General features: G+C 31.2%; 2 protein-coding genes and 3 long non-coding RNA genes across 11 annotated transcripts; 2 read left to right on the top strand and 3 right to left on the bottom strand.

Moving 5' to 3' along the window:
* Window positions 1–7,433: 7,433 nt before the first annotated feature.
* Window positions 7,434–9,600, bottom strand: LOC145074836 (uncharacterized). 3 transcript variants are annotated; one of them, XR_013692134.1, is made up of 3 exons: window positions 8,771–9,585; window positions 8,493–8,630; window positions 7,434–8,270 (listed from the first exon to the last, which is right to left on the bottom strand). It is a non-coding gene; the product is annotated as an uncharacterized LOC145074836 (long non-coding RNA). The 3 variants fall into 3 exon arrangements; XR_013692136.1 differs by having other exon boundaries at window positions 8,493–9,239; window positions 9,397–9,582; XR_013692133.1 differs by having other exon boundaries at window positions 8,493–9,600.
* Window positions 9,601–10,591: 991 nt separating this feature from the next.
* LOC145073556 (uncharacterized) lies at window positions 10,592–13,598 on the bottom strand. 2 transcript variants are annotated; one of them, XR_013691424.1, is made up of 4 exons: window positions 13,074–13,414; window positions 12,717–12,992; window positions 12,055–12,172; window positions 10,592–10,760 (listed from the first exon to the last, which is right to left on the bottom strand). It is a non-coding gene; the product is annotated as an uncharacterized LOC145073556 (long non-coding RNA). The 2 variants fall into 2 exon arrangements; XR_013691423.1 differs by lacking the exons at window positions 10,592–10,760; window positions 12,055–12,172 and having other exon boundaries at window positions 12,696–12,992; window positions 13,074–13,598.
* Window positions 13,599–15,005: 1,407 nt separating this feature from the next.
* On the top strand, window positions 15,006–16,882 carry LOC145073330 (remorin 4.1-like). Its single transcript, XM_079019880.1, has 2 exons — window positions 15,006–15,806; window positions 16,367–16,882. The coding sequence occupies exons 1-2, from the start codon at window positions 15,153–15,155 to the stop codon at window positions 16,556–16,558; spliced, it is 846 nt and encodes a 281-aa protein (XP_078876006.1). The 5' UTR covers window positions 15,006–15,152; the 3' UTR covers window positions 16,559–16,882.
* Window positions 16,883–19,516: 2,634 nt separating this feature from the next.
* Window positions 19,517–20,642, top strand: LOC145076839 (remorin 4.1-like). Its single transcript, XM_079022640.1, has 2 exons — window positions 19,517–20,156; window positions 20,239–20,642. Exons 1-2 carry the CDS (start codon window positions 19,656–19,658, stop codon window positions 20,428–20,430), a joined length of 693 nt encoding a protein of 230 aa, XP_078878766.1. The 5' UTR covers window positions 19,517–19,655; the 3' UTR covers window positions 20,431–20,642.
* Window positions 20,643–21,034: 392 nt separating this feature from the next.
* On the bottom strand, window positions 21,035–24,396 carry LOC145074066 (uncharacterized). Of its 4 annotated transcripts, none has more exons than XR_013691682.1 (7): window positions 23,425–24,396; window positions 23,199–23,315; window positions 22,570–22,653; window positions 22,416–22,472; window positions 22,210–22,262; window positions 21,922–21,984; window positions 21,035–21,382 (listed from the first exon to the last, which is right to left on the bottom strand). It is a non-coding gene; the product is annotated as an uncharacterized LOC145074066 (long non-coding RNA). The 4 variants fall into 4 exon arrangements; XR_013691681.1 differs by lacking the exon at window positions 22,416–22,472 and having other exon boundaries at window positions 23,425–23,483; window positions 23,580–24,396; XR_013691680.1 differs by having other exon boundaries at window positions 22,416–22,653.
* Between the last annotated feature and the right edge of the window lie 766 nt (window positions 24,397–25,162).

The raw sequence follows: 25,162 nt of genomic DNA, 5'->3' as shown, positions 1-25,162 counted from the left end.
TTCTTTTTTATTGACTTCATTTAAATAGTGACCTATGTAGTTTCACGTTCTAGACTCGCCACTGCTAACGTGTAATCTATAAAGTTTTGGTTAGATGGAATGCTCTATGCCCTTGCTTGAAGGACTTTCTCCACTTATTGACGGTTTTACCCTTGCTCCAATTCACTCCTGATATGGGCAATTTCACTATGCATATGATACTTTCAGAAAATTGGATTTTTAGTAGCTTTCCAAAAATGAAAATTACCAATACAGCCCATAAAATAACTTTTGACTTTAAGAAAATCGGATTTTCTGCATATTTTCCCCATAAAAGGAAAACTGGCAAGAAAATCGATTTTGGTGGTCATCAATCTCCTGGTGCTGCTTTGGGTGCCTATAAATAGGTTGCTATAAGTGGCGTTACAGCCTTACATGGTTTCCATTATTGGCTTTGGTGGTGTTTTTTTAGCTTAGTCTATACATTTTTATTTAAATTTGTAATCAATTATTTGATTACAAGATTAAGTGAAACTGATTAGAGAAACATTAAAATCAATATCATCCCCACTCAAATGTTTGTTAAAATAGCCTTTATAATTACTAAAAGTAAGATAAATTGTATCCCTGCACTTAAATGCTTCATCTCAAACCGTAAACCCTAAGTTTTAAACTCTAACGCGTAAACCTTAGCCTATAAACCCTTAACCATTATCTATAAACACTAAACTTAAACCTTAAACCCTGATCCTCAAACAAGAGTAAACTACTGAAATCGTCCCTATGGTTTGGTCAAAATTATACGTTTGATCCCTAACTTTTTTTTGCACTCGGATTTTCCTTGTGTTTTGATTTTGTTGTGTTTTTCGTCCCAATGGTTTGGTCAAAATTACACCTTTGGTCTCTAACTTTATGCATGTAACGGATGAAAAATGCAACAAAACCAAACCACAAGGACGACCCGTGTGCAAAAAAAAAAAAGTTAAGGACCAAACGTGAAATTTTGACCAAACCATAAGGACGATTTTAGTAATTTCCTCTCAAAACAAAACATTTAATTGAAATATAATTATTTGTTTTTGGTGCGTTAAATGTGTAAACTATTCATGCAATAATATAATGATGATTACACCTAAGGCCGTAACAAATCGACTGAACACGAACGATGGTTGTTTATGTTCGTTTTCATATTAAATAAACGAACATAAACGAACTTTCCACCGAATGGTTCACGAACAATTCGTTAAATGATCGATTCGTTTACAACCCTAATCGCCTCTTCAACTAATTTCCGAATGAAAGTATTCACACCCGTCGCTTGGCGCGGGTAAACGGCTAGTATATATATATATATATATATATATATATATATATATATATATATATATATATATATATATATATATATATATAATGTGGATGACATCTATTGTTTGGTGGTAAGGACAATTCTAGACCAATAGATGAATATAATGAATGATCTTGATTTGAGGGTTTATGGTATTACTATGAGATATCATGTACCATATAATCACTCAAATTTTAGTATAAGGGTATTTTAGTCAATTAAACTATATTTAAAAAAAGAAATTTTCTGATTTTAAGGGGTATTTAATTCTCTTAATTTTGAAAATCTATTTTTAATATATAATAATTCTTTTATTTCAAACATTCTCATAGAATATGTTTACGAGATTCTTGAAAAATAATAACGTTCTAACAGAATGCACATTCTTTCAGAATGAACTTCTTGAAAAATAACAAATTCTTGAATCATTAGTTGAAGAATACCAACATTCTTATATATTTGTAGACATCTTTACTTAAATACATATCCATAAATATTCTTACGGATTAAAAACCATATAACACTTATATATATATATATATATATATATATATATATATATATATATATATATATTCTAACAGAACGTTATAAAAATGAGTAAACTTAAATAAAGATTCATACAACATTTTTATATATTCATATACATTCAAACTATTTCTATGTATCGAATCATTCTTGGTTTCTTGAATGTCCAAATATTTGGTTTTATGGATTCAATCTTAGATTCTTTAACCGTATCGGCTCCAGGGGCTGTCAAATAAATATATAAAGAATGTCAATATAAACTGTAATCAACAATCTAATATAATGTTTTGATGTGTCGACATTAGATATTAAAAAAAACCCCTTTCATCAAAAAACCCCTTTCATCAAAAATTATAAAAAAAACATTTAGAACCAGGAAAACCATTTGTAAATTAAAAATCAAACATTCTTTGGGACATTACATCAAACACTTGGGGTGCTTATTTCATCATAGCAAAATCAATTTTTTTTGTATGCAAGTTGAGGAAAAACAATAAATATAAGATCGTGTGGAGAAAAGAAAACAAATCATACAAAACAATTTTTAGATTCCAAAAATATTGAAAAGCTAAATGCCATGTAGACATGAAAAGAAATTGGGTTGAAATTGCTTTAAAAAATGACACAGACTTTTGATTTAAGATGTGAATTGACTAGAGACTTCTACTCTTTTACCTGAGATGATTAAAATGGGTATATGAGGGTGGTTAGCTTGATGACGATGGTGGCCGATTGCGGACAGGATGATGCACGGTGATGATGTTGGTTGGTATGTCGACACCTCCTTTATTCATCTTTTCGTCAAAACCTACACATACATATAGAGAAGAAAGAAGAGGTGGATGCAACAAGGAGATCATATATTAAGGTAGGGAAGTAAGTCAACTCCGGAGGCGGGGAAAGAATGAAGATGATGAATTGTTAGAAAGGGGTCGATGGGTGGATTTTAGGGTTCATAAACCGATTTCCCAGATTTAAAGGTAATTAAAGATTTTCTTTATTTACCATAATTAATAATGGCTAGTATTACTAAAATACTCTTATAGATTATTTAATGATTTAATATTTCCTAAGTCCACACAATAGATGTGCATCCATATTTGAATCTACCTATATATATATATATATATATATATATATATATAGAGAGAGAGAGAGAGAGAGAAAGAGAGAGAGAGAGAGAGAGAGCTAGGTTCAAATGTTTTTAGCAACTATTGTGTGCATGAATGTACCAATAGGAATTTAAGAATAATTTAATCATTAAATAAATTAAAAAGGGTAAATTAGTAAATCATGACTCTAAAATTATGGTAATTGAGATAAATGGGGGATTTGATTTTAAAATTACCAAAATAAAAGGACGAAGAACGACCATCTTCTGATTCGCTTCTTCACAATCCAACCCTAAATCACGAAAGTCATCGGCACTACCGAATTCCTAGTTGGGGGCGATGTTGGTTGGCGAATCCTTGCAACCAACGAAATTGAACTCTACCATATTTGGGCTTCCAGACGAAACTTCCATATCGGCGATACCCTCAGTCTGTTCAAGACTGAATTGGAATTGGAGTTTGATTTTATGTTTGTTCACAAGTTTTCGTTACAATAATGATTCAGTGGCTGTGGTTAAAAAATGGGGGTTCTACCATTTTCAATCAAAACCGAAGCCACATAACCATTTACGCTTTTTTTTTTCTTCAATCGTATGGAAACCGAACACAGGAGGTATACCCTCCTGTGTAACTCATTTGATGTTAATGGATGTTAATGGTTCTGAATTGGTTTTTTTTCATTCATGATTCATAGAAAATGTGGTGATTTAGGGAGCGACCTTAAAGTGTTTGATGAAATGTCAAAGAGAAATATAACAGTCTCAGATTGTATTCATGGTTAGTGATGGAATCACCGGTTAATGAGGAGATCCTGGTAAGTTTACATGAACTTTATTGATCTTTGATTAAGTTTTTTGAGTTGGGTTTTTGTAATTTTTTTTTTCAGAAATTCAGAGACACCATTCTTTGATGGCAGAGAACTTGTAGCTGGAAGTATTGATGATTCAATCTATGTTTATGATGTTGAAGCAAACATTTATCCTGATCATAGATTTGAAGTTGAAGCAAACTGACTTTTCCTTATGTTTATGATGTTGAAGCAAACAGATATATGGGCTGATCATAGCTTTGACCTTGTTTACCTTTTTATAATATTTCCATTCTGAAAGAATAGTTTATTATATAAGAATATTATTGCTTTATTCTGATAGAATTTGTAGTTAATTAATTATATGTTTAATGTGCAGTTGTTACAAGTGTATCACTACAAAGTATTTGGAAATGAATTTGTGATAGAAATGGCTTGAAGACCTGATGGGAAAGGCTCCTTGTATAAAATCATTCTCATGCAATACAATTCTGACAGAATGTCAATGTCACAAAATGTCAATCTCATAGAATGCTAGCATATTTTGAATTGGCTTAGAGGTCAAACATACACAAGACATCTAGAATGTTGTTATTTTTTAATAATTATATTTGTTATTCTTTCAGAATGTTTGTTATAATTCAATGAATCACAATCGTTCAATGTAATTATTTGGTATATTATTAGTTCAAGAATCGATTTTGTGTATTCTTTCAGAATATATTTACTAGTTTATGGTTGACATTCTGTCATTCTGACAGAATAAAATCGAAAAATATGTTTACTACTTTATAGTTAAAATTCTATCATTCTGACAGAGTAAAATCAGATTTTTAATTTTTAATTAATTTAAAATATTTGGATTTTTAAAAATAAAGGAATTAATTATCCCTAAAAATCCGAAAATTTCCTTTTTTAATATATGTTAATTGACTAGAATGCCCTTATGCTCAAATTTATGTGATTATATGGTACATGTTATCATATTCTACTATCATAGACCCTCAGATCATGACATTTGATTATATTTCATCCAATGGTCCAGATCTGTGCATTCTGACACATAATAGTTACTAAAAACAAAATAACCTAACCCTATATATATATATATATATATATATATATATATATATATATATATATATACTATCTTATAAAACAAATACCACTATTTCTAATAGATTGAATAAAATAATAATATTTTTTTAAGACGTCCAAATCATTAAGCTAATTGTACAACTAATCACTAATAAAATAATATTAAAATTTAAACAAACTCCTATAAATTTTCTCTTCTAAGGTTTTGACCAGATCTTTTTTCATCCAAATAAATACTCAACACCCTATAATTTGGTCATTTCATGAATTTTCTTTATTTTTAATATGACATGTTTCCTAAAACAAACTAATGATTGAATTGAAAATAATCATTCTCCATCGAAAAGAAAATAATTGTCGAAACAAACTATTTGTCGTCCGCCGCTTTACGCGGGTAAACGGCTAGTGTGTGTGTGTGTATATATATATATATATATATATATATATATATACTAGTGGTGGGCCCGCGCAAAGCGGTGGTGACACATAATTTCTTTCGGCAATATGTTTCGTTTACAAAAAATATTATATTCTAAAAGGAAGCACATGTTGAAGACAATTGAATCCAAATTTGGTGTTATTTGTAACATGATACATCAAATAACCGATAAAAGTAAACATGTCAAGGCGGTACAGAATAAAAAATGTTTAAGCCATTCAATCAAAAATAATTGAATTATATAAGAACACAAAAAAAGGAAAATATGTAACAACACATGACTGATCATACATTATTAATCTCACGATACTTTTTTGTAAAGCATGTTTAATGTATAAACTACATCACCTTTTAAGTTTTTGTTAGGCTTAACTAACACTTTTGTATTGCCATGTGAGATCCCTCTACACAATGCAACATAAATTGGTCATACGAGAATATTGTGTCTGATTGATACTTATATTTGGAATTGTTTGTCTTTGAGCTTTATTGATTGTCATTGCAAAGCATAATCGAATAGGAAATTATTTCCTCTTCAGCTTGAATGGGAACAAGTCATCATCAGATCGGCATAAGGAATCTTAGGCAAAAATATAATTTTTCCAGCATGTTGACTAATAGTTATTTTTGCATCAATAACATTTTGCTAAAAACTTTTGCATATCAATCAGGTGTTATTACACAATCCATTTGTAGGGTCAATATTTCGTAACACTATTATTGGGCATCCAACTTTCAACCGAAGGTAATGAGGAGGTAACCCACTAACAGTGATCGAGTTCAAGAATTCCAACAGATAAAAGCATATTTATCATATATATAGGGCGTGTTTGGCAAAAATAGCTGTTAGCTGGAAGCGGGTAGCGGTTAGCGGTTAGCTGGTAGCGGGTAGCTGGTAGCGTGTAGCAGGAAGCTGTAGCTTTTATTTGTTATATGAATGTTTGGCAAAAGTAACTGGAAGCTTTTGAAATATATAAAATTACATAAAACGACAATTGATTAAAAATAAAAAAAATATTTAAATATATTTTTAAGGGTAATTATGGAAATTGATTTCAAAAGCTCCGGAGCGTTTTGCTAAAAGCTACATGAAGTAGCTTTTAGAATCGGAGCGTTTTGTTAAAACTAAAAGTTAAACGCTCGTACTGCCAAACGAAGCTTTTTGTTTAAACTAGAGCGTTTTGTCAAAAGCTACAAGCTAGAAGCTCTTAAACGCTTCCAAAAGCTCCGTGCCAAACACGCTCATAGTTTCATCGATACTTTAGTAAATTCTCTCTTCTCCGTGGAATCCATCGATCATTTAATCGTTAATTGCATCGACACTATCTTTTTTTGTGGATAATATTGTGCGAGATATGATATGATCTCATTTAGACTTATTGAATTTCAAGAAGGGAAAGACTGCATCAATCAAAGAATCCAATGAAGACTGCATCTATCAAAGAATCCAATGATTAAAGCTTAAGTCTACTGTTTATAGTAAATTCTCTTTTCTTTGTGGAATTGATCGATGATGTAATCGTTAATTGCATCGACATTATCTTTTTTGTGGATAATATTGTCCGCGATATGATGTAATCTGATTGAGACCTGTTGAATTTAAAGATGGGAAAGACCGAATCAATCAAAGAAACCAATAAAGACTTCTTCAATCAAAAAAATCCAATGATTAAGTATTACGTCCACTGTTTCATCACTGAATAATTGTAGAATATATTTTCAATTTTAGATATTTGCAATTATGATTCTAAAATATTTTCTTTTGCAAATTTGGTTTGTTTTGGAGGAATTTATAGTTTTTCTTTCTGAGTGAACATTTGGGATTTTGATTCCAAAATGTTCTTTTGCAACTTTGTTCTTTATTTTGAAATATTATAGTATATTTTGTGTCGTTGTCCTCAAGTTTAACAAATGATTGTTGGTAATTTACTTACAATTTAAATTTTAGAATAATTTTAGTATCTAAAGGAAATTGATTCATTCATTTTATGTAAATTGAATAGTGTTTTATTTATTTATTTACATACCTGACTATTTTAGAATATATTCTTTCATTTAGTGTATAAGTTGTTGAAATGGTTATGAAAAGATGATAAAAAAAACAATTTCAATCATGTGGAGTGACACAAATTCTATGTGATGTATTATTTGTATTTATCAAAAAACGAACAAGATCTTTAAATTAAATAAATATATAATCAATAATAATAGATAACCAATAAAATGCTCATCCATCCTCTTCTTTTTATAATTGGTCTTTTAAAATCAACCATGACTCATAATAAAGAGATTTTGCCCATGTAGCTTCCTTCGAAACCCTTGCAATCAACACCTGACTAACTGCCTTTATTATCTCCTCCACAGCTTCCATTTCCTGCCACTGTTACCCATTCTATCCTACATGAAAATAAAATTGTTATAAAAACTAACTATATACTGACTATAAACCAAAAAAAATTATTGATATTAATCACTTCATCCTATATGAAAAACAGATTTGTCAAAAATGGATTATACTACTATAAACCAAAAAAAAAAGGTAAAGTTATGTTTTTTCCACCTAATTAACGTTTCCGGATTACTTAAGTATAAAGGAGAATAATAAGGCAAAATAGATTTTTTTTTGTCTCTTTTGTTTCTAGGTATTAACATGTGAGGACATGATGGTTTATATGAAGACTTGGCATGAAACAATGGCCTCTGATCCCTTCAACAAGCCCTATGCATTAGATTCCCTATAATTTCTAATTTCCCACGTAGAGTCTTCCCACCAACTAAGAACCCAACACTCAAAAAATGTCAAATTTTGTACTTGGCTTCCTTTCAGATATCAACGGATGTCCTCAAAAAACATTAAAAATAGTGATGATAAAACTTGTACATATATCGCTATATGCAATACAACACGATGCACATCCATTCAGTCTCCTTTTGTCTATCCAATACATAATCAATAACCTGCACATCCATAGCAAAAACAACATCAAATTAGCACATACAGACATCAAATATGTTTATAAAGACGGAGTGTTTATATACAAGAACACGACTGGAAAAAATGTATGCCTTACGAATTCTGTCTTGGTTGAAAATTATATGAAAACCACATATTTAAACCACTAAAAATATACAAAGTTACCATCTTAATTAAAAAACCAAAAAAATTGAAATGTAACATACCAAGTGTCTCATAACAGGAACCTATATGAGAATGATATCCTTAGTGTTTCCTAGTAGGAGAACTTGTATCCAGTTTGTTGCAAGAATTACTTCCAATAAGCCAAATTGTTCAACATTGGGCTTAGATTCCAATGTTTTCTGAAATCAATTTAAAAACCTCATGTAGTTTGAAAATAGTTATGCAATAGATCAATATAACTTTCTTATATAAAAATAAATCAAATCAAAACTGATCAAAGCCCTAGAAATTCATAAAAAAGAAAAAAAAAAACACGTACATACAATACATCCATGGATCTGTAGAAGTTTCCTGCAATAAAAGAATCATTTCATGGTTAGGGAACATAGGAGCATTGGGAGTTTCTTGTTCAAGCTTCAGTCCAGCAATACATATATGGAATCAACAAGAAAACCAATAAAAATAGAATTTCGTGTGAGAACACATATAAAACATTAAACATATATTGAAAATGGGGATTAGGTTTTGAGAGTGAGAGAAGGGTGGACTATGGTGGTAAACGACAGAGAGGCGGATGTTAAGCTTTCCGGTGGGTGTGATAACGATAGTGCGAATGTGCGATGTCTTTAGCATTGCGAGATGTGTGGTCGTGTTTTGATGTGAAGTCGTGCTGCCAGTGGGCAGTTGTCCAAGGGAGGAGCCAATGTCGAGCGCATTGATTATGGTGGTGGTGCTCAGTAGTCGAAGAACGAAAGAGTTTGGAGACGAAGCAAGTTCATGTTAGGGAACTGAGATTGAAGAAGAGACACGACAATGTTAGTGGTGTGCAGATGGGGGGCTGTAACAGAGAGCACCATCATATGTGCTCCACACATCTGTAGATGCTTGTTGCTAGATCTAAAGAAAGATAAATTGTTGAAGGCGAAAACATGGGTAGAGGCTGACCTGGAATCCTTGGTTTATACAGAGAACTTGAGATTTTAGGGTTTCAATTGTATTTTTGAAATTTAAAATGTTGAAATTGGTCAGTTATGCATTTAAGTAGGATGACGGATTCAACAATTGTTAAATAAATAAGTATAAGTTCCCATATATGTGAAAAAGATAAAAGGCGGATAAAATATGTTCCAAAAGTTATGCATTAGATAGTTGCAATCTATGTTTTATATGTAGGACAAACTCAAAATGTAAATAATATTTTACAAATTAATATTATTTTATTGGTGGTTAGTTGTACTCTTAGTTTAATAGTTTTGACGTTTTAAAAAAATAATATTATTATATTCAATATATTTTTAGAAATAGTAAGATTTATTATATATATATATATATATATATATATATATATATATATATATATATATATACTAGCCGTCTACCCGCGCAAAGCGGCGGGCGGCGAATAATTTGATCTCTTTAGAGTTAAAACCATTTTGCGTTCACTTCGAGAAATGAATATTAAATGACATCTATTTTTCAAGAGCATTACCATACCATATTAAGGGGGTGTTTGGCTAAGTTTTTTTAAAACAACTTAATAGGTTCCACATCACTATAAGTTAAAAAAGTGTTTTGATTAAAATAACTTATTCCAGTGGGGAACCTCTAATACGTCATTTTTTCATAAGTTACCCTATACTTACTTGTTAACTTATAAGTTAATAAACTAATAAACAATAAGTTTTTTTTTGCCAAACACCCCCTAAATGGTTATTACTTCCATTTATACATACCCAAACCACTTGTACTGTTTATTGTCCTCTTTTTTTTTTTTTTTTTTTCGTTTTCCTTAATTTCTTTATTAATTTAATGTCCTACTAAGTAAAATGCTAAAATATATAAATAATAGTTTATAATAATAATCCTTTAGAATATCAGGTGTCGTGATTCAAAAGTTGATAAATAGGCCTTTGAGAAAGCCAAAATACTCAGGTGTCAACTTGTTCATTGTGATTTTAAACCAAGTTTGGTCACAAATTAAAACATTTTCAACGATGGTATGTAATTGAAGGATTCATATTGATTTAGGTTCTCGAAACCTTAAAATATTGAACAAAATCTATATAGAACCTTATAATAAGTACAATAATCACCGTAATCAGGACCATGTGATGAAACTTGATAGTATAAAGACCAATGATGAAAAATGTTTCATTTTTAGACTAAACAAGATGAAAAATATACAAACTACCTTAATCATGTCAAATCTTGTGTTTAACCGTTCTTTATTGCAAAAGTAAGATGCCAAAATATACAAACTAATGATAATACAATGCTCTAACTGACCCTCTTGGTTAAGTTCTTTGAACCTGTAAAGCCAACACATTAAAGAAACATAGTAAAAATCTTTTTAGGAACAAACCTGATATAATAAAGCCTTCACCTAATATATTTATAAGATAAAAATACAAAAAGTTAAAAATGATGAAATCAATTACAAGTAAGGATTAAAATAAAACCTGTTAAGAAAGAGCCATTTGCAGTAGGGATATTTGAATCAATATGTATTTTCTGATGGTTTCAAATTTTGAATTATCCGAAATTCAGGAAAAGAGATAAAATTTGTTGAGAAATATAAGGATTCAAAACACATGTTAAAATTTAATATTATTTTATTAATGACTACTTGTACTATTAGCTTAATGATTTGAACGTCTTAAAAAAATAATATTATTATATTCAATCTATTTTTAGAAATAGTGGGATTTCTTTTATAAGATAGTAAAGATATATATATATATATATATATATATATATATATATATATATATATATATATATATACTAGCCGTCTACCCGCGCAAAACGGCGGGCGGCGAATAATTTGATCTCTTTAAAGTTAAAACAATTTTGCGTTCACTTCGAGAAATGAATATTAAATGACATCTATTTTTAAAGAGCATTATCATACCATATTAAGGGGGTGTTAGGCTAAGCTTTTTTAAAACAACTTATTAGGTTCCACGTCACTATAAGTTAAAAAAGTGTTTGGATTAAAATTACTTATTCCGGTGGGGAACCTCTAATACGTCATTTTTTCATAAGTTACCATACACTTACTTATTAACTTATAAGCTAATAAACTAATAAACAATAAGCTTTTTTGCCAAACACCCCCCTAAATGGTTATTACTTCCATTTATATATACCCAAACCACTTGTACTGTTTATCGTCCTCTTTTTTTTTTTTCGTTTTCCTTAATTCCTTTATTAATTTAATGTCCTACTAAGTAAAATGCTAAAATATATAAATAATAGTTTATAAAAATAAACATTTAGAATATCAGGTGTTGTGATTCAAAAGTCGATAAATAGGCCTTTGAGAAGGCCAAAATACTTAGGTGTCAACTTGTTCATTGTGATTTTAAACCAAGTTTGGTCACAAATTAAAACATTTTCAACGATGGTATGTAATTGAAGGATTCATATTGATTTAGGTTTTCGAAACCTTAAAATATTGAACAAAATCTATATAGAACCTTATAATAAGGACAATAATCACCGTAATCAGGACGTCCATGTGATGAAACTTGATAGTATAAGGACCAATGATGAAAAAGGTTTCATTTTTAGACTAAACAAGATGAAAAATATACAAACTACCTTAATCATGTCAAATATTGTGTTTAATTGTTCTTTATTGCAAAAGTAAGATGCCAAAATATACAAGCTAATGATAATACAATGCTTTAACTGACCCTCTTGGTTGAGTTCTTTGAACCTGCAAAGCCAACACATTAAAGAAACATAGTAAAAATCTTTTTAGGAACAAACCTGATATAATAAAGTCTTCACCCAATATATTTATAAGATAAAAATACAAAAAGTTAAAAATGATGAAATCAATTACAAGTAAGGATTAAAAAAAACCTGTTAAGAAAGAGCCATATGCAGGAGGGATATTTGAATCAACATGTATTTTCTGATGGTTTCAAATTTTGAATTATCCGAAATTTAGGAAAGGAGATAGAATTTGTTGAGAAATATAAGGATTCAAAACACAGGTTAAAATTTAATATTATTTTATTGATGACTACTTGTACTGTTAGCTTAATGATTTGAACGTCTTAAAAAAATAATATTATTATAATCAATTTATTTTTAGAAATAATAGGATTTCTTTTATAAGATAGTATATATATATATATATATATATATATATATATATATATATATATATATATATATATATATATATATATATATATATATATATATATATATATATATATATATATATCATGTTTTAAAATAGCACGACTTACTTGAGAAAATCGAGGTTATAACACATTTGGAATAAAGCGATCACAGGTGGAGAGATATAGATGGAGATTTAGATGTTATATAGAAGTAGAATAGAATATATTTGCTTTTCCAAAAAAAAAAAATAATCAAATGGTAGCCGGCCCTTCTTTAAACACATTCCACCGTCAACTCTCGTGCCTTCGCATTGTCGAAATGGAAAAGTTAAGTTTCCATGTATTTGAGCTTGTCGCGGTAAATTATCAAGCGTTTTTCTTTTCTACATGCCGACATGCACCCTAATTTCATAAAAGACAATATTAATATATATATTTTTTATTGCAAAAAAATAACTAAAACAAAAAATTTAAAATACTTACATGCCAGTGTCATCGTCAAAATTCTTTGTGTTGTAAACAATCCCTAACACCATGACATCCTACCCCTTGCTTGCCAACTCCATCCTCAACGTGCTCAAAATTCTCCTAAACCTTAGACTTTTGGCTTGTTTTGTTAAGAATCTTCAAGTCCGATTGAACATTGCTTGATGATGTCTTTTTTCGTAAATGATTTGAGATGGCAAATAAAACTAGAGAGAATCCATAGAAAGAGTTAGCAGAGAAAAGTGTGAGATGAGGTGTGGAATAGAACCATAGAAACTTTCTGTGCCAAGTATTTTAAATACTAGTATACCCCGTGAACCATTTGTGTTAAAAAAACTTGTGTATTTTTTTTAAGTATAACGTTTCTCGCTAGAGTACGTCACATCGGCAGTGTTAATTCAATCCGGGTCACGGCCAATGATCTTGTGTCACGTGATATGGACTTCCTCTGAATATGTGACGCGTGTGAGCGCATTATTGGTGAGGAAACACCTAATTATGTGGGCCCTCCATATTGATAGATCTTGGCCGACAGTTTTAAAGTATTATAAAAGAAAACAAAAATAAAAATATATAGAGATTTTTTGTATATATAAAGATGTTTGGAGACATACGTCCTAATCTACCACAATCATCAAATATTTTTCTTTCATATGAAATTAAACTGAAAAATAAATCTCAACAATCTTGAGACAATCATCTGTTTTACGTTTGTTAATATAGAAACTAAAAAGAGCATTAGCTACTATCGCCTCATTTGCTTTCATATAATCATATTATGTAAGGGAAACAATAATACTAGAAATAGACTCTAAAATCTCATTGGAATGAAATAAAAAGGTAAATATCTACAATTTACAATTATCTCTCTATGACTATATAAACGAATGTTTCACATAAACGGCTATTTCACATGTCACATGTCTAATAGTATGTATGAAAATGGTAAACTTTAAATCTGAATAGGTGCGGATTTATTATTTCAATATACCCAGAGGATGCAAATAAAACACTGCTTTAACTTAAGGGGTAATTGCATTATCTCAATTAAAATAAGGATTAAAATAATAATGAAAGACAAAAATAATGCAAAATAAAATATTCTAAATCTTTGACACGTAGCTTTTTATGAATGGTATATCTGGCCACCTTTCCGACCTAAGTTTAGTGGACTTCGACTTATTTGTCCAGACGTTTAAAAAAAATAATTTCTATTTAAACTTTTCTAATTAATTTATCGATAACAATAATAAATAAATAAAAAGTAAATTACTAATTTTAGCCTATTATATATAAAATTTCAGGCTTGATCGATGTTCAATTAATGCATTGTTCATATTTTTATAAATTCTACCTACCTTATTATATCATCTCGATTCTCGAATACATCAGTTTCAAAGATAGAGGCTCCAGTATAAATCTTTAACCGATTCCATGTCATGCTCATCTTCAATAATCATATAATATAATATGCATTAAATATATGTGCACTGACAATATATATAACAAATAATTACATACTCTTTTTCCAGAAAAAATACACGTATCCTTTGACTATTGCAAATGATCATGATCGGATAACTTCAAATACATGTTCAATATATTGTCTATACCATTAAACTATTAATATTTATTGTTAATTAATCTTATCAACATTGAATATTACTATTTTGACTTATAATTTGTAATTTAATCAGTACTTTAAATAGGTTAAAATCGTATTCTTGCTTAATTATGATTTAATATTGTACGTAATATACTTGGTCCATCTTAAAGATTTTTACAAAAGAAATTAAATAACATAAGGGTAATTAGAATAAATTTGATTTTTGTACGATAATTAAGTATTTTAAAAAAATTATTAAAATATAATTGGGAAGTAAATAATAAGAAAGAAAACACTCCTTTTGTTTTGTATTGAGCCATGGGGTTAAGGAAATTGTAGCTTCCTTTAGTTAGCCTTCGCTCCATGCAACTTCCACCACATGTGTGGCTCATATTTGCTTTAACATAAATCATAATCCAAACCCCTTTACTCCATTTACATGAGCTTTTCTCTTCGTCTCTAAAACCGCCATGTTCATTGAAGCTTCCACTAGACAGCATCAACAACAACAAGATGAAGATGAAGACGATGAAAACATAAGAGAAATACATGCCCTATCGCCACCATCACTATCACCACCACCACCACCACAACAACAACAACAACCACCGCACCACCCTCGCCGGGGAGAAACTTGGGAAACAACCAGCCACAGATCATCAAATCTCTCCATAGGCAGCACGGAAACCGAAAACTTTACCACCATGAGTAGGGAGTTTAACGCCTTGGTACTTGCAGGAAACGACATAGATGTTAATGAACACAACGAGCCAATTAGTAACTTGCAGAGGATCAGGGAGGAAGAAATTCTGGTGGAAAACAATCCTTTGGCGATTGTTGCGGATAATAATCCAAGGGTGGCTTCTCCGGCAAGACTTGGTAACGGTGGCGGCGGCGCTGGTGGTGGTGGGATGAGTTTGATAAGTAGTAGCAGTGGGGGTACCCATGGCGATGTGTCTTCTGTGCAACGGGTGAAGAAAGAGGAGGTGGAATCTAAGATATCGGCATGGCAGAACGCCAAAATTGCGAAGATCAACAACCGTTTCAAGCGGGATGATGCGATCATCACTGGTTGGGAGAGCGAACAGGTTCAGAAGTCCACTTCGTGGATGAAGAAAATCGAGGTACTTAAAGTGTAATAAAACAAAATTATGGGATCTTGTTGCAAGTTTTAATCGACTTATCACAAAATAGGTAAAAAGGGTAAATACGTATTACGTACTCAATACTTTTTACATTTTATGATAGAATTTAAAATTTTCGATCCATTATCTTATACTTAGGATATTAGATGAAAAGAAAAACATTTAACTATCAGATAATTTAATTAAATAATAAAATTTAAATGTTATGATTGTTATGTTCTTATCCTATAAATCTTTTTTACATGATTTGATGTTTCCCTTTTTGGAAAGAGCTAATCGTATAATTTCCTATTGGGTACTATTTATAATGTATTTGATACAACATAAAGCTCCATGTTATAAGGATCCAATAACAAATTGGGAGATGAGTAGATTTGGTTGATAAATTAGAGACATATTATATTTCAACTGGTGGGGTATTGTGCTGTTATAAAGTAAAAACCATGTATTTATATTTAAATTTCATAAATAAAAACTTTGCAAGTTTTATATTATATTCTATATACGTGCAAACTTATCATAACGTCTATGTTATGTAGAGAAAATTGGAGGAAAAACGAGCAAAAGCAATGGAGAAGATGCAAAATGATGTAGCAAAAGCTAGAAGGAAAGCAGAGGAAAAACGAGCAACCGCAGAGGCCAAGAGAGGAACCAAAGTGGCCAGGGTTTTGGAAATAGCCAACTTGATGAGAGCTGTTGGACGAGGTCCTACAAAACGATCTTTCTTTTAGCTCCTTATATAAGAAAATGTGTAAAAAGATAGAAAGGGAAAAAAAAATAAGTCGGGTTTGAATAGTGTATGCCTTTGTCATATATTGTTTTAATGATTTTGAATTAAAAAACACCCACCCATATGAGCTTGGGGGACGGTAAAGGTTTTGTACCCTAAAAGTTCAAGTGTTAATTGGAGGTGAATTGATGTGTGTTTGGATTGATGCACAATGATGAATCTCTTATTCGAGTGTGTTAGCCTCATTAGAAAGCTTGTGATCTAGAGAACATTTTGTACATTTTTTTTGGTTATAAACTATTTTATGAAGTTAAAAGTTTTTTAAGTTTGCTACAGGTGAATTTTACATTTGCAATATTTGTGCTAGATTTTATGTAGCTAACTTGTGGCCGGATAATATAATTCATCATATTATATGAAATGCTATTAAAATATATCTCATATTTCATCATATTATACTAATTAATAACAAAGAGTTCTCCAATCATTTTTAGGTTTAAAAGATATTCCTTGAATGCCACATCATATTTTCATTACTATAACAAATTTTGAGTGTTAACATGATCTTGAATCTTTTTATAATGGCTTGCTTTCTATAATCCTTCTATTGCCAATCCTGACATTTAAAAAAATAGAGCCAGAGTATATATATATATATATATATATATATATATATATATATATATATATATATATATATATATATATATATATATATATATATTAATGATTTTGTAAACAGTGTTAAAAAACCATATTTGTTGCTTCGAATAGTATTATGAAGAGTATATGAATATATGATGTTATTATCACATCTATTTGTGTCATCTTGTTAAAGCTTGACATTTTGTTTAATATTTTCACCTCTTCTTTAGTATTCCAAATAAACGATTGGATACAACTTCAAAGAGATGAATATATACAACTAAAGCCTAGACACTATTTGGAAGGGCATGATTGATGATATCTAATACATGAATATCATGTCATATATCCTTGTAGTCACGATATCTTTTGTTTACTGTGTAATATTTTCCTATAAAAAAGAGATGTAAAATAAAGTTATAAATAGAGGTTAACACACAAGTTTTTAAGGATTGTCAAACTACTTGTACCTTCCAATGGCTTAAGAAAATTCATAGAAGATGTCTCAATCACATGAAGAAAAACTTAGATATCATGTGTTAATCCTTCCCATACCAGATATGAATGCAAATCACTTGTCAAAGTCACATGCTACCATGAAGGTGGACATTTTAATCATATACCACTATATAATAATAATAATAATAATAATAATAATATTAACAAAACAAAACAAAACTTTACGAATGTTCCCTATGATTTACAAAAAATATTACTTTGAGGATAATTATTAGAAGCGTTATGTTGTTGGTACTTGTGGTTTCAAAACCTTCCATGATTAGTCATTTTAGCTTAACTTTATTAGTAACAAGGTTAAATATGTGTGAAATAACTAATTTATCTTTCTATATTACTTTGGTTATTTTTCAATTAAATGCATTCTTCTTTTATCCCTACCCCCACCCTACCCTAACTTCCTTCTTACTATATCCCCTCCCTCTCCCTTATTCCCCGCATCCCTTTTCCTCTAACTACCTTTGTCTTCTCCATCCACCACCACCTGGAATTCCTTCGCCATCTGAATCAGCTACATAAATTTTAAGAAAAAGAACAAACGGATCTTGTTTGTTTGGGGATGAATAAGATAAAAACAAATAAAAAAAACCCAGAAACGCCTTTAGATATGGAGATGGGAGTAGGGTGGTGTATAGGAGGAATGAAACCTTGATAAACTAAAGAGTAGAGTCTCGTGTGAGTGAGGCCGATTAAGAGAAGCGGTGGCAGGGACGGGGAATCAAAGAGGTTGTCGGTGATGTGCAGCTACGTCTCTTTTCGTTGTGGTATCAATGAAATACATGTTATGTATTGTCTGTTATCTAAAAATAATGGTTCCTAAGGTTTATATATAGTATGTTACAAAAATAGTCATATAGGTTTATTGAAAACTTCAAATTTGGCATAAAAATTATATTAGTTATTTAAAAAAAGTAACACTTCAAAAGTAAGATTTAACGTCCGGAGAACTAACAAGACAACAAAATAAAACTACGAGGACCGACATAACGTTTCTGATAGTTATCCTTAAAGTGATACTTTTTGCAAACTACATGAACCAATCATGAATTTTGTGTAATAATAATCATTATAAAATGCATATTTTCATTAATTAGTTTAATAATTTAATCAAACAAATATATTAGATTTTTCATATTACCAACATTATTTTAAATGAATGGGGTTAACAAACTCTTTTGGGCTAACATTCTTATGGGCTAAAATACTCTCAGGCCCAAAACATTTATTTAACATTAGACTTTTAAATAAAAGCCCAAGTATAGTTCTTTAAAATTTTACATAATCCGTGTTCAAGAATCAAGAATCAAGATGACCGGTTTGTATAGATTTAGGATGTTACATTACTTGTCCCTTGATAATTTTTTCCAGGTCGATAATTATATGTCAGCCACTTTTCCCAAAGTATTTGCCGTTTGCGAAGGAAAAGGTTTACGTAGTGATATAGTTATCATGTCGGGTCATTTGGGGGTACAAGTAACACATGAAAACGTGGAGCTACCAGAATGGTGCTTCTTAAAAAACAACCACACTTATAAAACTGACCCGTGTAGTCGTTATTATATATTCGAAATTGAAACAAAAAACGCGTTTTGTCAATTTTATATCCGTCTTTAATATTGCTATAATCGAACCACTCCAATCACTTAAAGATAACTGTTGATGGAGGACCCATGACATGAACCTTCACATATTCAAATCCTTTTCGCCCACCAACTGCAGAAAAAGTTGGATTAATTTAATCAAGAAAACCTGCAAAGGAAACATCATGAAGACGAGTCAATTACGCGGAAGTAAATTAAACTTTATTATGTCACATTGCATATCAATATCTTGTGATCTCTTGTCTATCTTGGTTAATGCATATTTTTGTCCATCTGATTAGTGATTACACCCTTTTTGAATACTAAACTGAGAAAGTGCTCTAATTAACCCCACTAATGTCTGATTATGATAGAAGCGTCCAAGATCTTTATAGCGATGAAGATATTAGGGATGTACATGCTTTGACTCCACCATTTTCCCCTCTTCATTCATCTCCGTCCATGACTACAAGTGATCGAGCTTCACGTGGAGGTTTTTCAAATATGAGTGTTACTAATAGTACACTGGTGCTCGCAGGATCACCCATAGCGAGCAGAAGCAGCATAGCTGAAAACGATCATTCTGGCAACTGGGGTTTCGGATTGCATCCTCCGGCGGCCTTATCTTCTGTGTTAGGAGATCGTGGTTCTGTTGTAACTGCTGACCATGGTCGAGATGATCAGGTGTTGGTGTCTGTGACAAGCTTTAAGAAGGAAGAGGTTGAATCCAAGATAACAGCATGGAAGAATGCTAAGGTTGCTGAGATCAACAATAGGTTTAAGTGTGAGGACGCCATAATCAAAGGTTGGGAAAGCGAGCAGGCTCAACAGTCTGCTTTACGAATGAAGAAAGTCGAGGTATATATTGAGTCAAGTTCTATGTATTAAACAAATATGTTGAGTTGATTTGATGTTGTTAATTAGCTTTCTGTTGTTGCAGAGAAAGCTTGAAGAGAAGCGAGCAAGAGCGTTGGAAAAGATGGAGAATGAGATAGCAAAAGCACATCATAAGGCTGAAGAACGGAGAGCATCAGCAGAGGCAAAGAGGGGAACGAAAATTGCTAGGGTTCTTGAAGTAGCCAACTTGATGAAGGCTGTGGGAAGGTCTCCTGTTAAGAACTCGTTTTTTTAAAGGCTCTTGGCTATCTTCCACTTTATGCATACTTTTATGATGAATGGAGTTGAAGAGGTAGCCTATATGAGTTGGAATCTATGGTTCATCTTGTTTTGTAAATAGACAAAATTGTGCTTTTGATGTATTGAAGTTTGTGAGGATTGTGTCTTGTATGGTATTTGCAATGTACAAGATGCTACTACTATTTTAGTTGTTCGTATTGCTGGTTATTCCGTAGTCTTTGAAACGAATCAAAGAGATTACTTTTCCCCTTATATATGGCGATCGTTGTAAAGTACTTAAGTTTCAGCTCTTGTTTTTCTTCATTTTAACTAGATAAGTTGCCCATGCGAAGGGCATCTGATTTGAGTGTCGTTTTTGTTTATAGATTAATAGACGTTTGACTTTTTTAGTTGACTTTGGTGACGGCAGACAAAAACAAAAAAAAATAAATATGACAACCAATATAAAAAAAATATACCAAAAGAAGAAAATGACAGACGTAGAAAATGCAAGGATGAAAAGTCTGGGTTTTGTCCCGGGCCGTTTTTTGTGTTTTTTATGAATAAATGTAAAAGTTTTGACTGTAGGGACAAAATGGCCATAAAACAAATATGCACAATATAACAAACCTAATATAAAAGAAGGACCATTTTTGTCAACAACATCAGAGGGGATGTTTCTCACAAGAACCTAAACAAGCGAATAAAAACAAATAAATAATATTTTTTCTTCAAAAAAACAAAAATTAGTAAGGACAATAAACTTAGTCCAAAAAGTAAAGCAGGTGCACCGCTTGTTAAATCCTCGTAAGCAACCACAAATACCTCCTGTTATTGATGTATACTTCCCACATATGCCTGACCACTTTCTCTCGTTCCTCCATTTCTTTGTATTCTTGTGAATTATAGCTATCTTTATGAAAGAACCCTCTTCCATCTCCATCATCATTTCTCTGTTGAGGTATGCCCTGTTCACATAATAAAGAAAAAATTAACTGTAAGGCTATAAAAGAAAAGGAAAATGACATTTTATTTATAAAATGAACCCAAGTTAAAAGCATAAATCCTTTACTCCATACATTACAATACTGTCATCAGTATCAGTTTTCCATGTTTCTTTATGATTGTTATTTATAGTTCTTATTAAGTAGTTAGTGAATTGAGAACATAGTAACATAAGGAACTAAAGAGTAACAACAGAAAAACATAATTTTAAGCAGTATCATTGTTAATAAAGAATCAACTTGGAATCACCAAACAAAGAACAAAGATAGTTGTTTGTTAATAAAAGGAGACAAAAGAAAAAAATAACTAAACTTATATTCACTCCTTTATCAGTTTGGTTAATGCGCTGATTTTCAAAAAAACAATGAAGAAATAAACGTATGTGGGATTGAAAAACGGAAATCCAATGTTTCATTATCTGATAGCTTCTTCAAAACATAAAGATAATAAAAATTTTAGTTAAAAAACCTAATCGAGAGGGAAGGTAGGATTTAGATAGTACCTTGGACCCATTCGAGAAGTTGTGAAGGAAGACACAACAGTTTACAGAATCCTAGATTTTCTTCTTCAGAAATCACGTAAAACCACCACAAATAGAAAGAAATTAGAGGCAACCAAAAACCAGGGCATAAAAAGAACAACAAAAAAGACAAAGTCACATCATGCTATACACTGCAGTCTGAATGCAATAAAAGTAACACCCTTTGGGTTTAGGAACCAAGTCCAAAAATCAACCATAAAGACAAAAAGAGGACGAAAAGAGATTGGACAGTGGTATAACATTACATACCTGAGGCCAATTTGCACCTATGGAGAAACTTTATAGTCGAATTTGTTATCAAACTAAAAACAAAAAACAAAATATGTGTTAATAGATCTTCAAAACGAAACGGAATTGAATTAACCTTGCAAATAATTATTTTCATTTCGTCGTGTAAATTTGAAGTAATTTAAAAGATAAAATGAAATCATGATGTTTGAAGCACATGGTCTCACTCTCTGCTTTCATTTTTGGATCAATATAAGAACCCATCTACCTTAAGCAAAGCCTCCCTGCAAACATCTTAAAAGGTAATTTATATTTCTTGAGTATATGCTTCTGTAATTATAATGCACACTAAGATAAGATGAATGGTTAATTTCATACAACCTTTCAATTTCAAAATGTAGTAGTAGTAGATATGGCTCCTCCACCCAAACACAGTTGAAAGATTTTCAGGCCTGAATTCCATACCTATCAATTAAAAAAAAAAACGACAAAAAAACCCTTCTAATCGGTTAATATACATAGAAAATTTGAGGTAAAAAAATAATAATGTAACAGATCTAAAATCTATATTTGACATTTAACATACAGTTGGTGGATCAAGTTATGTTACAGACCTGTAGTTGCAAACACATACACATAAACAGTTAAACATACAAGCATACACACACAATGTTAGAGGGATTTTCTAAAAGACCTCCCATGATTTAAACGAATCCTTGCTTAATACCCATGATATAAAAAACTGAAGTTTATAAATCGTTAAACCATTTATCTTTTTAACTACAACCATTTTTGACCAAAACATAATTTAGAATAAATAAAATAAGTAAAGCATTTTACTCTATCTTTGTTGAACAAATATTTCATTGTGACATTTTGTCAAACAGTTGGAGGGTGTTTTTTTATCTAGATTCTAGCAGAAACTCTAAAAAAACATTTAAAGAAGTAGAAGTGAGGCTTCATTTAATTGTGTTTGTGTGTGTATGAGTGTAGACAGAACAAAATCATACCGTTATGTAGATGTTGAACCTGAAATCGAATGTTGCTGATGATGTGTGGTTTTTCATCAATTTTCCTTTCGATTTTATCTGGGGCCATGACTTCAGATCGGGCACAAAGGGTGTAGGCTATAAATGATTAAATCGAAAAGGAATTCATAATCTATAAGGACCAAATCAAAAAGGATGACACAACGTACATGATAAAATTGAAAAGGTAATAGGCAGTTGAGAAGACCTGGTCAGCTTCAGATGATGGAATTACTTATTCTTGTAGATTCGGTTGCCTCCCCTTTTCTGTCGTCCCATGTTCCTTAAAATATTAGAAATGGAAAAAAGAAGGAAATCAACATGGACATAAACATGAGAGAAAGAAGCAAGTGACTCTTTTACCTGGGTAAGATATGATGTCCAACATCAAAAAATCCTCTGTCATTTGCGTACTTGATTTCGTATCAACCAACGAATTTCATAAATAATTTTTAAGCACAGATCAACTTTAGTAAATATAAACAACATCAAGAAAAATCATCAAAAGAAAAACCCGATAATCACCTGATATCAGGTTATCGATGTAGATGGAATCCAAAGGAACTGAGGAGGAATGGATATACAGTTGTTTGAATCTGTATTACCTGATATTAGGCTATCAAAAATCAAGGCGGCGCTCTCCGGTGGTCATCATAGAGGAATCGAGAACCCCTACGGTTCGTACCTTCATTTTTCCATTTATCAACCTCATCTTTGATCATAAATTGGGTGGTGGGGTCATCAAAATCTAATGAATCAACAGAACCATGATAAACCCTAGAATTTGCAAACCCATCGACCGAATCTCCGTTGATTCTCGCGACGAACAGTGACGATGGCTTCTTCGTCCGAGACGGGGCAACCTGAATTCCTTCTTGATTTCCAATCAGAAGTCAGTAGTTTGAGAAGAACGTGCGGCTTCTGTTAGCAGAATCGACAAATTTAATGTGGAAATTAATGAGATAAAAAAAGCGAGGAAGCGATGGTATATCGGGGGGGGGGGGTCATTCTTTTTTCTGGTGGAGACGGTAGTGGATCAGAGAGTAAACGGCGAACTCCGGTGGTTTGTTGTCGGTACATCGCCTGAAGCGGTGGAGGTAGCAACAGGTAGAAGAAGGGAGGAGACTCGATTTGGGGAGGATAAAGTAAAATGTGAAACCATACTAATGTAATCGAGAGATAGGCGGCGAAGGGCGGTGGACATCAAACCCAAAAGAAAGAGAGAAGAAGAACATGTGGACAACAAACGACAGGAAAGAAAGATACGTAGAAAATTTAAAAAGCAAGTCAGCAGTCTACGTTGACAAAAGGCTTAACAGATAAAATAAAGGAATGAAAAATAAACATAAGTACAGGGTGATAAACAAAAATTTAAAAGGAACGAATGAAATAGATGACACAAAAAATAGAAGGGTCATATAAGCCAAAAGAGAAAGATAGAATACTGTAGATAAGACAAGAAAATAGTATAAATCCCAAACTGCAACAAAATGAATACTTAAAGGACCATTTTTGTCATCCCTTAGCCACTTTACTGTAGCTAAGGGTGGAGAATTTTAATATATAGTATAATTAGAATTTGTCAAGAACATTCATTTATTAGGTGTAAAGGGTAAGAGCAGCCGCGAAAGAAGCCTATGCGATTCAGTAAATTTAGTCCTTACAAATAGTAAATTCTAAAAAGCAAGGTTAGCTAAGACAAATTGCACAAGAAAAATACATATCACGCCAACACGTTTAAAGAAGGTAATAAGGTTTTAATTTCTAAGGTCCTTTTTATATATATTACACAAACATGGTTGTTATAACCGTTTAAAGAGGATAATAAAGTTTTAATTTTGTCCACATTAGGTCTTTATTTTTAATATTTTTATCATTTCATATAACTCTTACAATTTATATTAGTATGGCTTCATCATTTCATCTTTTCATGCTAGTCACCCATT

The sequence above is a fragment of the Lactuca serriola genome, chromosome 9 (genome assembly GCF_051521515.1).
Source record: "Lactuca serriola cultivar US96UC23 chromosome 9, Lser_US96UC23_V15, whole genome shotgun sequence".
NCBI classification, from domain to species: Eukaryota; Viridiplantae; Streptophyta; class Magnoliopsida; order Asterales; family Asteraceae; genus Lactuca; species Lactuca serriola.
Note: the sequence above shows the minus strand (reverse complement) of the source record. Positions and strands in the feature narration are given on the sequence as shown.